This window comes from Mesoplodon mirus, assembly GCF_964341445.2.
Source record: "Mesoplodon mirus genome assembly, chromosome: 5".
NCBI classification, from domain to species: Eukaryota; Metazoa; Chordata; class Mammalia; order Artiodactyla; family Ziphiidae; genus Mesoplodon; species Mesoplodon mirus.
The window spans coordinates 153,970,658-153,985,298 of NC_138980.1; the positions used below are offsets into that span (position 1 = coordinate 153,970,658).

General features: G+C 37.3%; 1 protein-coding gene across 7 annotated transcripts in view; it reads left to right on the forward strand.

Moving 5' to 3' along the window:
* CPLANE1 (ciliogenesis and planar polarity effector complex subunit 1) overlaps positions 1–14,641 on the forward strand; it is a 133,531-nt gene that overhangs the window by 98,314 nt on the left and 20,576 nt on the right. For all 7 annotated transcript variants that reach the window (XM_082623134.1, XM_082623136.1, XM_082623137.1 and 4 more), the window contains 6 exons: positions 1,081–1,230; positions 4,666–4,696; positions 5,471–5,602; positions 10,926–11,091; positions 13,144–13,202; positions 13,667–13,834. In XM_082623134.1, the coding sequence (XP_082479260.1) occupies positions 1,081–1,230; positions 4,666–4,696; positions 5,471–5,602; positions 10,926–11,091; positions 13,144–13,202; positions 13,667–13,834 (706 nt within the window). The remainder of the gene's footprint in view (positions 1–1,080; positions 1,231–4,665; positions 4,697–5,470; positions 5,603–10,925; positions 11,092–13,143; positions 13,203–13,666; positions 13,835–14,641) is intronic.

The window sequence follows — 14,641 nt, forward strand, 5'->3', positions numbered from 1 at the left end:
TACTTCTTGCTGTTACTGAAGTATAAAAAAGTGGGGACAAGTTTATATATATATATTTTTGGCTTGGAGTTGCTGTACTACATAGATAGTATAAATTCAGATCCCACATTTGCCTGTAGCAAGACAGGGGTTTCTATTTCTCAGAGTTGACTTTTATTTTTGTCCCATCCACTATCCACAGAGATAGAAAACTTCTTTGCTGCTTTTTTAGGGCAGAGTTTTTCTTATCTTCATTTTTTTAAAATTTTATTTGTTTGGCTGCGTTGGGTCTTCGTTGCTGCGCGTGGGTTTTTCTCTAGTTGCGGAGAGCGGGGGCTACTCTTTGTTGTGGTGCGCGGGCTTCTCATTGCAGTGGCGTCTCTTGGTGCAGAACATGGGATCTAGGTGCATGGGCTTCAGTAGTTGTGGCTCTCAGACTCTAGAACTCAGGCTCAGTAGTTGTGGCACACAGGCTTAGTTGTCCCATGGCATGTGGGATCTTCCCAGACCAGGGTTCAAACCCATGTCCCCTGCGCTGGCAGGCGGATTCTTCACCACTGTGCCACCAGGGAAGCCCTCTTATCCACATTTTATGGACAGAACTGTCCTTCAGCACTCTGAGCCATAGGAAGGTAGCTCAGTTCCCCTCACTGCAGTCTGCAGAAACCACGTCTCCTGTTCCTCCGTGGACTATGCCAGCATCATTGTCCATTTATTGCCCAGCTTTGAATTCCTTTTGCTTTTATGGCACCAGAAGATTTCTTTATTTACAGGTCTTGGTTGTGTATGAATCTTTTTTGTTTTGTTTTTTTAATTTAGCATTTCTCCTTTGTTTTATAACAGGGCATGGGCCTATCCACTGTAGCTCAATCTGAAGTTGATAGTAACTTTAATAGTTTTTTTTTTAACCATGAGGGAGTTTAAATTTTAAATATTGTATTAAATTATTTTATTATGGGGTAAATAGAAAGCTATCAGAATAATATGTTGTAAACTTCTAATGTGTCTGTTGCCATGTGGAAGTGTTAGCTAAGTGCTATGTCTTTCCCATGTGACTTTTTTCTTCTGTTTTCTTTTAATTGTAATATATACTATGGATAGTGCATTTCCTGACTCATATGAATAAAGAAGATCAAAGGGACAATGAACAGATTTCAGTAACGGAAACTCATCCTAGTCGGAAAACCTGTGTGTTTCCTTCTGCCGATTCAGCTGTCAGCCTTTCCAGTGACCAGAATGTGACTTCTCCTGGTATCGTTCTTAACTTTTTTCATTTACTCTTATTTTCCAATACTCTTACTGAAGAGTACTTACTAGGAATATAGTTGTGAAGGATTCGTGAAGCCATTTTGCAATACTTATAAGTTTCGGGAAAGGGATGTTAAAAATGTGCTATTCACATGAAGAGCTACGTCATCTTGTCACCTTCATAAGATACACTGCAAGCATGTGTCATATCTCTGTGTAACTTATTAATGTTAAATACATTGCAACTAAAGTATTATACCATTATACTGGTATATTATACTATAACACTATAATATTTGATTTTTGTAAAAATTAAGAAATTCCAACTCTGTCAACTATGAGAGTTTTGATTTGAAAACAAAATAATAGCTGTAATTTATTGAGCCTCTGCCATGTGCCAGACATTGTTGTTTTACATGCATTGACCCTGGTGTAAGCCTGACCTGTGACGTAGCTACCATTATTATCCCCATTTTACAGTTGAGGATATTGAGCCTTAGACAAGTTCAGTGCCACTGTTCATTCCATTTCATTTGGAGCTGGCAATTCAAAATGCTATTCCTTGGTCCTAACAAGTACTTGGTGTCATATAAATAGCAGGGCATACTAAATATCACAGTTGGACCACTAACAGTGGCTTTAAATATTTTTTTTGCCCTCAGATATTTATGGTCAATAATGATGATTCTACTGAATGTTTACAGTATGTTTTATTACCATTATTAACTTAATATAATCAGTTAAGAAATGCTATTTTTAAATGACATTGCTGTTATTTAAACAAAAGCTATTAAGAAGCTGGTTTAAACTTTGAAATTTTTTTCTCTAAGTTCTTCCTAGATTCTGTTTGTATTTCAGTCATCATCACATGGTGATAATTATTTTTACTTCATAGAGTTGCTGTGAGGATTAAGTACTATAGATAGAGCAACTAGCTGAGAATCTGTTTGATTCCTATAGGTTCTTGGTTACCAGTATCTTTCCTCTTCCCTCTTATGGGTGGGGGGAGAATTGAGAAATTAGGTTAAAGAGGCTTTAGTGGGTTCTAGCTGTATCTGAGAAGTCTAAACTCCATTTTGTACTTAGGAATCATTGGTAAATTCTGAGCGGTGGAGGTTAGGAGGAAGACTAGGATGGAGGCCTGGGTCAGTTAGTGAACTGTTAAATTAATCTGACCTGTGCAGTGATGAGGGCCTGTGCAGTGTTGTGGGAAAGGAGAAGAAACAAGAGACATTCTGAATAGGCAGCTGATGATACTCACTGATTAAGTGGTTGGAAAGGAAGGAGAACGTGAATGGCTAGTTAGCATTGTTGGACTAAGAGCAAGGATATCACCAGGTCTTAACGTCAAACTCTAGGACACCTTCGGACCACATGTAGCATTTAAGGAGATGCAGGGCCATGTCATATTTAGGATCTAGTTTTTGATAAGGAAGTAGAGCTTGCTGAGAGCTTTAGGCTTAATAAACAGCTGTAAGAGCCTTTTACCTAATTATATAGTTAAGACTTAGAGAGTGCATCAGTTTTCTGCAAGAAAGATGGAAAAAGGAGAAAAGATGAGGACCAACCTGTGAAATGCCACCCATTAGAGAGCAAGGGGAGCCCCCGCCTCCAGTGAGGGAAATGGATGAGCAGACTCTGGTAAAGGGATTTTCAAGAAAAAGTGAGTGGCTAACAGTTTCACAAGCCGCCAGAAAGTCAAGAATGAAGACTGAGTTTTTTTTAAGGACTAGAGGACTTTCAGGGTAATATCAAGGGTAGAAGAAGGCAGGTTGGGGACGAAGACAGACTCAAGAAGCTGTAAGTATAGGCAACTTAAGAATTCTGACAGTAAAAGGAAATGAGAAGAATGAAGATAGAAATGAGATAAAGGAAATGAAGTCAAAGATCATTTTGAGTTGGAGATAAATACAAACTCTTATGTTTAAAGGCAGAAGAAAAGAAAGTACTAGGAGAAGAGAAATTGAGAGTACCAGGTTAAGGCGAAGATTCATTCAGGATTGTAATAGCTTCTTAAACTCTAAGGCAAGAGGAAAAAACAAGGAGAAGTGTCAATAAATGTCATAACACATGTCAAGATGGATAAATAAAAATGTTTTTTCTCTAGTATCCAATGTTTAATTATAAATTAAAAAAGAAACCTAATTAGTATTTTTTTAGAAGTGCAGAATTTAGATGCCCTAATGGGTGTTTTCTTCTCCAAGGTTGGCTTCTTGGAAAGATGTGCAGTCATTCCTTTACTTCTAGTGCTCACAAACAGCTCAAATTTACTCTTTTGAAATTGACTTTCACTTCTTAGCAAATTCTTCTGAGTGTTCTTATCAGTGCCAAATAATTTAGTCACTGAGAATGAATTTAATTTTTGTTAACAGCCATAAGTTATTCAGAGGTGTTTCTGATAAGTGAATTAGATGATCAGCCTGAGTGTCACTGTTTGGAATTTTTTTTAAAAAGGAATTGTGACTATCAAGGAATGAAGCTGATCCATTGTGTTTAGTAAATTGTGAAGCCTGTCCCAAAGAAAAAGTTCCAAAAATGGTTTGAAAATGAAGTAAGGATAGAATCTTCCTATGTAACTACTTTCAAAAGTAGTTATTTGAATATAACACTTCTCTGCCTTTTGATGAAAGGAATCTGTTTCATTTCTTAGATCTTTTATATCTCGTTAGCCTATATATACACCATTATCGAAGAACTCACAAAGGACCAGACTCTGAGAGCAAAGATAATGTAAAATCCTTGATTTGAGGATTAACAAACAAAACAACATGTGCTTAAGAAAGCAGAATTGTTTTAATATTAAAAACATGTGGGAATGGATGATATAATAAAGGACATGATGAACATGGACCTTAAACCAAAAAAAAAAAAAATGTGGATGTTCTAAGTCTTAGAGGCAGGGTGGATTTATCTTAGTATAAGAAAATCTTAACAAGGAAGTGTTTTTGACAAGAGATGTCAGGACACTTTTCCCTGTATTAACTCAATTCTCTTTGAGGGTTAAACATACAGAAAATTGAGTAGACCAAGTGTTTTGCTTTAAAGACGTGTTGTTAATATTGGACAAGGTTTAAAAATTATTCTTTGGGGCATATTCTTCCAAGTAAAGGCTCTTGGAGTTAAATTAGATATTCTCCCAAAAGTATTCTTGTTAGATCATCAGAAGTTTTTGTTTTTTGTTTTTTTTAGTAAATCTCACTCCAGTATTCTAAACTGTGTATGAAGCAAAGAAAGATTGTACCTCCTAAAATGAATTATTCAGAGTACTCTGGATAGAAAAGTAATAATCTTAAAATGTGGACAATATTCACTACCAAATGGAGGTTTAAAAATATTTCAGTTTCTGTATATATAATTTCTAGATCAGGTTAATAATCGAAAATAGAAAAAATAACTGACCTGAAATTTTTATTAATAGTAATGTTGCTTTTTTTTAAGGTGTGAATAACAGTGATGAATTATTTGAGAGGTAAATATCTTAAGAATTAATTCACAGTTTTACTTAAAGTTAGGTATAAATTATGTGTTCTGGAAATTTTGTTGTTCATATGTATGTAAACTTCTACACTACATATTTTTTGTGGATTAAAGGGAGGTAATTCACATTGGGAATGGGGTGTTTTAAGATAGCAGTCCCCAACCTTTTTGGCACCAGGGACCCGTTTCTTGGAAGACAGTTTTTCCACAGACGTCAGGGCTGGGGGATGGGTATTGTTCAGATAGTAATGGGAGCAGTGGGAAGTGGCAGATGAAGCTTCTCGCTCACCCACCGCTCACCTCCTGCTGTGTGGCCCTGTTCCTAACAGTCCACGGACCGGTAGCAGGGTAGTGGTCCACAGCCCCAGGGTGGGGCCTCCTGTTTTAAGAAACTGAGGATTGTTATATTGTATCCCTTACTGTTCAGCATAGGTAATTAGAATACAGTAGCTTATATTTGCTACATTTTCTTTTACTAAGTATGTATTATATTTCAATAGGCAGGACAGGTTGTTGTCCCAATTGTCCCCTAGGCCTTATGTTTGCTCCTTTGAGAGTGCATATGAAGTTATCAATTACTGATGATGAGGCTTTTCCACCGAGGATTACTGGAATTAAAGCAATAGAAGGAAATTAGTTATATGTTTATCATTTTATGTGGTCATTTATACTCTTGGAGAGCATAGTTTTACATGTTCATTTTTGCTTAATGTAATTAAGTTGTAGATACTGATTTATATCTCTCATACTGCATTTGGGAATGAAGTGTTTCAGTAGATCCACTCCAGATGAGTGAACTGACTGATATTGCAGACATTATCAATGACCTTATAACAAAAGATGGAGTTTCCAGTGAAGAGCTTGGCTTAACAGAACAACAGGCGAGGAGCATCTCCAGGTAATCATTGAATAATTCATTTTCAACCTGCTTAAAATGTTTATGGTTCAAGAATATTTAAAATTGACCATATTTTATGTGATTTTTTTACCTCTTTATTGGCATATAATTGCTTTACAATGTTGTGTTAGTTTCTGCTTTACAACAAAGTGAATCAGCTATATGTATATATATATCCCTATATCCCATCCCTCTTGAGCTTCCCTCCCACCCTCCCTATCCCACCCCTCTAGGTGGTCACAAAGCATCGAGCTGATCTCCCTGTGCTATGCAGCAGCTTCCCACTAGCTATCTACCTTACGTTTGGTAGTGTATATATGTCCATGCCACTCTCTCACTTTGTTCCAGCTTCTCCTTCCCCAACTGTGTCCTCAAGTCCATTCTCTACATCTGCATCTTTATTCCTGCCCTGCCACTTGGTTCATCAGTACTGCTTTCTTAGATTCCATATATATGCGTTAGCATACGGTATTCGTTTTTCTTTTTCTGACTTACTTCCCTCTATGACAGACTCTAGGTCCGTCCACCTCACTACAGATAACTCTGTTTAGTTCCTTTTTATGGCTGAGTAATATTCCATTGTATATATGTGCCACATCTTCTTTATCCATTTATCTGTCGATGGACACTTAGGTTGCTGCCATGTCCTGGATATTGTACATAGAGCTGCAATGAACATTTTGGTCCATGACTCTTTTTGAATTATGGTTCTCTCAGGGTATATGCCCAGTAGTGGGACTGCTGGGTCATAGGGTAGTTCTGTTTTTAGTTTTTTAAGGAACCTCCATACTGTTCTCCATGGTGGCTGTCTGAATTTACATTCCCTCTAACAGTGCAGGAGGGTTCCCTTTTCTCCACACCCTCTTCAGCATTTATTGTTTTAGATTTTTTGATGATAGCTATTCTGACCGGTGTGAGGTGATACCTCACTGTGGTTTTGATTTGCATTTCTCTAATGATTAGTGATGTTGAGAGCATCTTTTCATGTATTTGTTTGCCATCTGTACATTTTCTTTGGAGAAATGTCTATTTAGGTTCTCCGTCCATCTTTGGATTGGGTTTTTTTTTAATATTGAGCTACATGAGCTGCTGTATATTTTGGAGATTAATCCTTTGTCAGTTGCTTCATTTGCAAATATTTTCTCCCATTCTGAGGGTTGTCTTTTTATCTTGTTTATGGTTTCCTTTGTTGTGCAAAAGCTTTTAAGCTTCATTAGGTCCCATTTGTTTATTTTTGTTTTTATTTCCATTTCTCTAGGAGGTGGGTCAATAAGGATCTTGCTGTGATTTATGTCCTAGAGTGTTCTGCCTATGTTTTCTTCTAAGAGTTTTATAGTGTCTGGCCTTACATTTAGGTCTTTAATCCATTTTGAGTTTATTTTTGTGTATGGTTTTAGGGAGTGTTCTAATTTCATTCTTTTACATGTAGCTGTCCAGTTTTCCCTGCACCACTTATTGAAAAAGCTGTCTTTTCTACATGTATATTCTTGCCTCCTTTGTCAAAGATAAGGTGACCATATGTGTGTGGGTTTATCTCTGGGCTTTCTATCCTGTTCCATTGATCTGTATTTCTGTTTTTGTGCCAGTACCATATTGTCTTGATTACTGTAGATTTTTAGTATAGTCTGAAGTCGGGAGCCTGATTCCTCCAGCTCCGTTTTTCTTTCTCAAAATTGCTTTGGCTATTCAGGGTCTTTTGTGTTTCCATACAAATTGTAAAATTTCTCGTTCTAGCTCTGTGAAAAATGGCATTGGTAATTTGATAAGGATTGCATTGAACCTATAGATTGCTTTGGGCAGTATAGTCATTTTCACAGCATTGACTCTTCCAATCCAGGAGCATGGTATACCTCTCCATCTGTTAATGTCATCTTTGATTTCTTTCATCAGTGTTTTATAGTTTTCTGAGTACAGGTCTTTTGCCTCCTTAGGTAGGTTTATTCCTAGGTATTTTATTCTTTTTGTTGCGATGGTAAATGGGATTGTTTCCTTAATTTCTCTTTCTGATCTTTCATTGTTAGTGTATAGGAATGCCAGAGATTTCTGTGCATTAATGTTGTATCCTGCAACCTTACCAAATTCATTGATTAGTTCCAGTAGTTTTCTGGTGCCATCTTTAGGATTTTCTATGTATAGTATCATGTCATCTGCAAACAGTGACAGTTTTACTTCTTCTTTTCCAGTTGTATTCCTTTTATTTCTTTTTCTTCTCTGATTGCTGTGGCTAGGACTTCCAATGGTATGTTGAATAAGAGTGGTGAGAGTGGACATCCTTGCCTTGTTCCTGATCTTAGAGGAAATGCTTTCAGTTTTTCACCATTGAGAATGATGTTTGCTGTGGGTTTATCGTATATGGCCTGTATTATGTTGAGTTAGGTTCCCCCAGTGCCCACTTTCTGCAAAGTTTTTATCATAAATGGGTGTTGAATTTTGTCAGAAGCTTTTCCTGCGTATACTGAGATGATCATATGGTTTTTATTCTTTTTTTAAAAAAATAGATTTATTTTATTTATTTTTGGCTATGTTGGGTCTTCGTTGTGGCACGCGGGTTTTCTCTAGTTGTGGCGAGTAGGGGCTACTCTTCGTTGCGGTTCGCGGGCTTCTCATTGCGGTGGCTTCTCTTGTTGCAGAGCACAGCCCGTAGGCGCGTGGGCTTCAGTAGTTGTGGCTTGCAGGCTCTAGGGCGCAGGCTCAGAAGTTGTGGCACACAGGCTTAGCTGCTCCACAGCATGTGGGATCTTCCCGGACCAGAGCTCAAACCCGTGTCCCCTGCATTGCAGGCAGATTCTTAACCACTGTGCCACCAGGGAAGCCCAGTTTTTATTCTTTAATTTGTTAATATGGTGTATCACATTGATTTTTTTTGCGTATATTGCAGAGTCCTTGCATACCTGGGATAAATCCCACTTCATCATGGTGTATGATCTTTTTAATCTGTTTCTGGATTCTGTTTGCTAGTATTTTGTTGAGGATTTTTTGTGTCTATGTTCATCAGTGATATTGGTCTCTAATTTTCTTTTTCTGTGATATCTTTGTCTGGTTTTGGTATCAGGGTGATGGTGGCCCTGTAGGACAAGTTTGGGAGTGTTCCTTCCTCTGCAATTTTTTGGAAGAGTTTGAGAAGGATAGGTGTTCAAACTCTTTTCTAAATGTTTGATAGAATTCGCCTGCGAAGCCATCTCTTCCTGGACTTTTGTTTGTTGGAAGATTTTTAATTACAGTCTCAATTTCATTACCTGTGATTGGTCTGTTTATATTTTCTAATTCTTCCTGGTTAAATCTTGGAAAGTTATACCTTTCCAAGAATTTGTCCATTTCTTCCAGGTTGTCCATTCTGTTGGCATACAGTTGCTTGTAGTAGTCCCTTATGATCCTTTGCATTTCTGCAGTGTCAGTTGTAATCTCTCCTTTTTCGTTTCTAGTTTCATTGATTTGAGTTCTCTGCCTTTTTTTCTTGATGAGTCTGGCTAAAGGTTTATAAATTTTGTTTATAAGAACCAACTTTTAGTTTTATTGATCTTTGCTATTGTTTTCTTTTTTTCTATTTCATTTATTTCTGCTCTGATATTTATGATTTCCTTCCTTCTACTAACTTTGGGTTTTCTTTGTTCTTCTTTTTCTAGTTGCTTTAGGTGTAAGGTTAGATTGTTTATTTGAGGTTTTTCTTGTTTTTTGAGGTGAGCTTGAATTGCTATAAACTTCCCTCTTAGAACTGCTTTTGCTGCATCCATAGGTTTTGGATCATTGTGTTTTCACTGTCATTTGTTTCTAAGTATTTTAAAATTTTTTTGATTTCTTCAGTGATCTCTTGGTTATTTAGCAGTGCACTGTTTAGCCTCCATGTATTTGTGTTTTTTACAGTTTGTTTTTCCTGTATTTGATTTCTAATTGATTTCTAATTTTCTGATTTTTTAAGAAACAAATTCAAAGCTTAAAATAGACTTTTTTCTTTGTAAATACATTTTGTGGTGTGTGTGTCATTCCTCCCCCTCCTCCAATATATAGACTGTTTTATTTAACTAATATAGCACATCTGTATCCTTTGAGTTTTCCCAAGGTCTCATCACCCTGAGTACAACATAGATTTAATCCTATTTCTTCTTAGAAGGATTAATGATTTATTTCATAGTACTTTACCCTAAATATGAACCCTTAGAATACATTTTAAACAGCTTTTCCTTGGAACATTAGGTTAAAATGTTTTTCCTTGTAGCCTTTCCTGGGCCCACAACACGTTCTTGATAGAATAAAGGCTGCCTCTTCTACTAATGCTTCTTTGGGATACATATGCCTTTTGGCTTATTGCTTCATTGGGGGCTGGTTGGGTAGGGTACCCTCTGCCTGGCATGTACAAAGAGTCCAGTCTTTCAGAAGGAAAGCAGGTGTTCAGTATCAGCCACATTGTCTGTATGCATGACCCATCTTCCAGTTAGGATGGTGTCTTCTTCGCATACTTGGTGATGAGTCTGCCCCAAATTCCCGTCTACAACGCCTGTTTTTTGGGGCCACTCTCAGTACTCTTTGTGTAGAAGCCAAGATGGGATTAGATGTACAAAAGATTTACTGAGAGAAATGCCTGTGAAGGGAAAAATAAGAAGTGGGGCGAGGCATCAGACCCCAATGCAGTTCTGACCCCTGCCTGTGAAGGAGAGAGGGTTGGGTAAGCAATCCCAGAGTATAGTATAGCTCTAAGCGTGTTTCAGCTGGGTCAGCGGTGAGACATCATGCCAAAATCGCCCATCAGAGGAGTCCTGTCTCTGTAGATCGGGGCCAGCCACAACATCCCTTCCACACTCGGTTGTTAGCTCGGATTGGCCCTTGGGAGGTGCGGCCTGGGCACAAACGTGAGGCCAGATCCGGAGAAGCATCAGTTTAGAAGTCATCTATGTAGTATAAGTTTTGGAAGTGACTGAGATAGTCCAGAAATAGATTATAAGTGAAGAAATCCAAACCAGAACCTTTAAAGACATTAATATCTCATGGTGAGCAGAGAAGAAAGGCACCAATTTAAGAGGCTGCATCGTGTTTTGAGAGTTAGAGAAAGACCCAGGTAAGAGAGAGTTTAAAGCAGGAAGGAGAAGCCAGTTGTACCAAATGTATAGAGAAGTGCAGTAAGGTGAAGACTGAAGAGGCTGTCAGTGACCTGAGATCATTGTCAGTGGATTTCATGGGACAGGTTGTAGCAAGTTGATTAGACATCATGAGTGTATGACTCTTCAAGATGGGGCAGAATCAGTCCAAAGAAACAGTATTTAGTTGTGATACTTTTTATCTCCATAACAAATTTAACATCAAGTGATGCCCTGCTGGTTAAATTTCTTAGGATTCAGCATTCCTCTGGTAGACGTCCACAAAGAACTGAGAAGGAGAGAAAAGCGATTCAAGTCTGGATGAAAAGAAAACGAAAAGAAAGGATGGCAGAGTACTTGAATCAGCTAGCAGAAAAGAGAGGGCAAGAGCGTCATCCTTTCTGCCCCAGGAGCAACCCAGTAAGTCTGCAGTGTCAAGGGTAATGGAATTATCACAGAATATGTGTAATTTTTTCCCTGGCAAGTATTCAAGAAAAGGATTAACATCATTTGGATGCATTTTTTTGTTTGATAGAAAAGTCAGCATTTTACTTAAGCCTGGAAAAGTTAAGAAATTACCTTAACAAAATATAGCAGGGAATTCTACAAACCATGTTCTGTTGAACTATCTTAGAGTGTTTTTTCTCCCTGAGGCTAATTATGGCTCTAGCATTTTATTTTATTTTTTATTAATTAATTTATTTATTTGGCTGCACCAGGTCTTAGTTGTGGCATGAGGGCTCTTAGTTGCTGCGTGTGGGATAGAGTTCCCTGAGCAGGGATTGAACCTGGGCCCCCTGCATTGGGAGCACAGAGTCTTAACCACTGGACAGCCAGGGAAGTCCCGTGGCTCTAGCATTTTAACCAAATGAAGAGGTCGAGGGGTTGGGTGACCAGCTGGAGTCACTCCCTTAATCTTCAAAGAAAGTCAGTGGCAGTTGAACAACAGTTTGTGTAGTAAAGCTATTTTAAAAATCAATTTTCTCTCCATAAGTTATCTACAAAAAAATCTATTAAAGTATGGTCCAGTTATGAACCCACAGAACAGTGGCACTTCTGTGTGTGTGTTTCAACTGTCCTTTAAACTGTCAACATTCGTTTCCTGAGCCCTGACTATGGACATCACCATGGCCAGGTCAGAAGTGTTTTTCTTCAGAAGGTGAAACAAAGCAATGTTACTTTGATGATTACGTAACTGTGAAACTCACATTTAGATTACACTTGGATTATAGTTTATCTTTTACTTTGTCACCTGAAATAAAATATAATAGCACTTCATCTTTTTTCAGCATCATGAGAGGAACATATTCTGTAAGTGAATTTTCTAGATAAGGGTGTCACATTTCAGCACCAAACGGTGCAAAAGTAGATGAACTGTTACTTAAAGAGTGTAATTTACTTACGTGTGTCTGGAGAGAGCATGCTGATGTTAGATGACATTTTGTTGATAGCTCTGGGGACATGGTAATGACCTTCAGGGCTACTCGAAGACCAGAATCTTACAGTGTGGGTGTATATGTGTGCTCTTCCACCCCACGGAGGGTGAGTTTGCATATCACCCTCCCTGTCAGCCAAGCAGATTCCCCAGATGGTTAGAATTGTATCCAAATTTAGAATAAATGAACTCTGAGGGCATTGGGACTGTTTTGTTCATAGACTTTGTGACATCTCCTTCAGTATCGCAGATAATTGTTTATTTTTAGCTTCTGTTTGGGTAAAGGTATGGAACTAGTGAGGGGTTAATGTAATTAGAATTTTCATTTTTATCAGAAATCAATAAGACCTTAAATTTATTGTTGACTACTGTATAGGACCTTGAGAAAGTGAATCCACTTCTGCACGTACGTTTTTATATACATAATTGTATGTGAAAGGACTTACCCTCATTAGTAATTCAACAGTAACTCTTAATGTTCTGGAATAAGACATATATAGCTGATGTTGGCCAGTTTACCCTGTGGTGCATAAGTTTTGAAGAGTTTACAAGTCACAATGAACCCACTATAGTAGGTTTCTGGTGAACATTTTAAAACATTAAAGTGATGGTTTTAAATGTCTGACTCATTTCTGCTTTTATCAACCAAGCTGTTGGTGAGATTAATCATAAGACAGAGTACAAAGTATGGGTGTCTCCATCCTTAAAATGTTCCTATTTTCCATTTTAAATGCAGCTGATAAGGATCTCTCCTTTTGAGAAAATACATTAGTTTAACTACTAAAATAGACTTTGCATTCCATTTATTAAATTGGATTTTATTTTAATTACATGATGCTTTAACATTTTCATATTTTGTGCTGGGGTAGTAAGCTTCATCAAATATGACAGTGTTTTGTACTGTTTACTAAATAACAAAATTATGGTTTAACTGCCTATTAAAATATATTAGTGGAATTTTCATGTTTTCCAAGGGTCATAATGGTTTAATTATTTGAACTCAACAGTAATGAACTAACTGGTTATTTCTTGTGCAGTTTTACATGACTTCAAGGGAAATTAGGCTGAGACAAAAGATGAAGCACGAAAAAGACAGGTGATTTTGGTGGTTGCACCCTGATCATTCTCTCTCTTGCTTGCTCGCTCAAGGCCATAGATAATGCCTTAGGGATTCTGGTTTGCACAGTAGTCCCTTTTTTGTTGATAAACAGAAAATTATGGGAGCTAACTGCAAGGAAAATAATTAGATTCCAATAGCCTTTTTCAGAATTTGCTTTCAAATATTATTTATTCCATTCAATTTTTATACCTTATTTCTGCTATTCCCCTCCCTCTCACAATCCAGATATGTATGTGCATTTTGAAAATACCCCAAAGGCCATAACTACAGATGCCTTTAATAATACCTCCCAATGGTTTTCAGATATCTGAAATTTGAATTTGTATTGAAATGCATTGAAGAAAATAAATGCTATGTAGTCTTTGAATGCTATGTTCCCTCTAGAAATATGAACTGAAAGTGACTCTTTTACTAAATGTTGTTTAATTCTTTCTCTAAAGATTGCTGCTCTCTGACCACTATAGTCGTCGAATCTCACAAGCATACAGTCTGATGAATGAACTGTTATCTGAATCAGTACAGCCTCCAGCAACTGCACAGAAACCATTGCCTAACAAACCCAGACCTGCTCAAATTCCCAGAAGGCAATGCTCCCTTTCTCCAAGAGGGTAAGACAAGGTTTGGCACGTCATTTGGCAAGATAATGTCAAGTGTGATAAGTGTGAAGCGCTGTTGTGACTCAAGTTCAGTGGACGTGTTCTGAATTATAATAAAGTGAAGGGGAAAATGGTGCCGTAATTATGAGGTCTTCATTAGTTTTAATCACCAAGGAAAAAGACAAAAATGGCATTAAGTGTCTAATTAAGATATAACAAAGCACTTCTGTATGCCTAATACAATTATTATATCCATTCAATCCTGTTTTCTTCTTTTTTGTAGTTTTTGTTAATAATTCCTTCTGTAATTTGCCTCCTAACTGCTCCCTTGTTTCTCTGCTGGGCTCCATTCTTGTAGAAACAGATAGTCATCACCAGCTTACCACTTTTTCCTCTTCTTCCCACCCAGTTATTGCTGATTCAATTGTAGATACTGTTATATGTTTCTTCTTAAATTAATGGCCTGCATTAGGTTTGGATATTAGTTCATTAGGGAAGAATTAATTAAACATAGATACTAAAGAAAAGTACCCAAGTGTAAAGTTTCTTATATATGGCAAACAAACACAAAATTATATTTGTTAATGACCCATAAGGAAGAAATGAATTGCCAGTATAGTGTTGTTAAAAATTACCACCTTTGACAAAATAATTGATTAGGATTGTAAACATAATCACGTAACTTAAGAGCCTAGAGGAAATGCTACCTGACACAAAGCTAGATGTAATCAGATTACTTGTGTGTGTGTAATTTGGGGTGTAATCAAAAGAGCAGAGACTCCCCTTGAATATTTCCTAGACTAATGCATGGTATTTAAT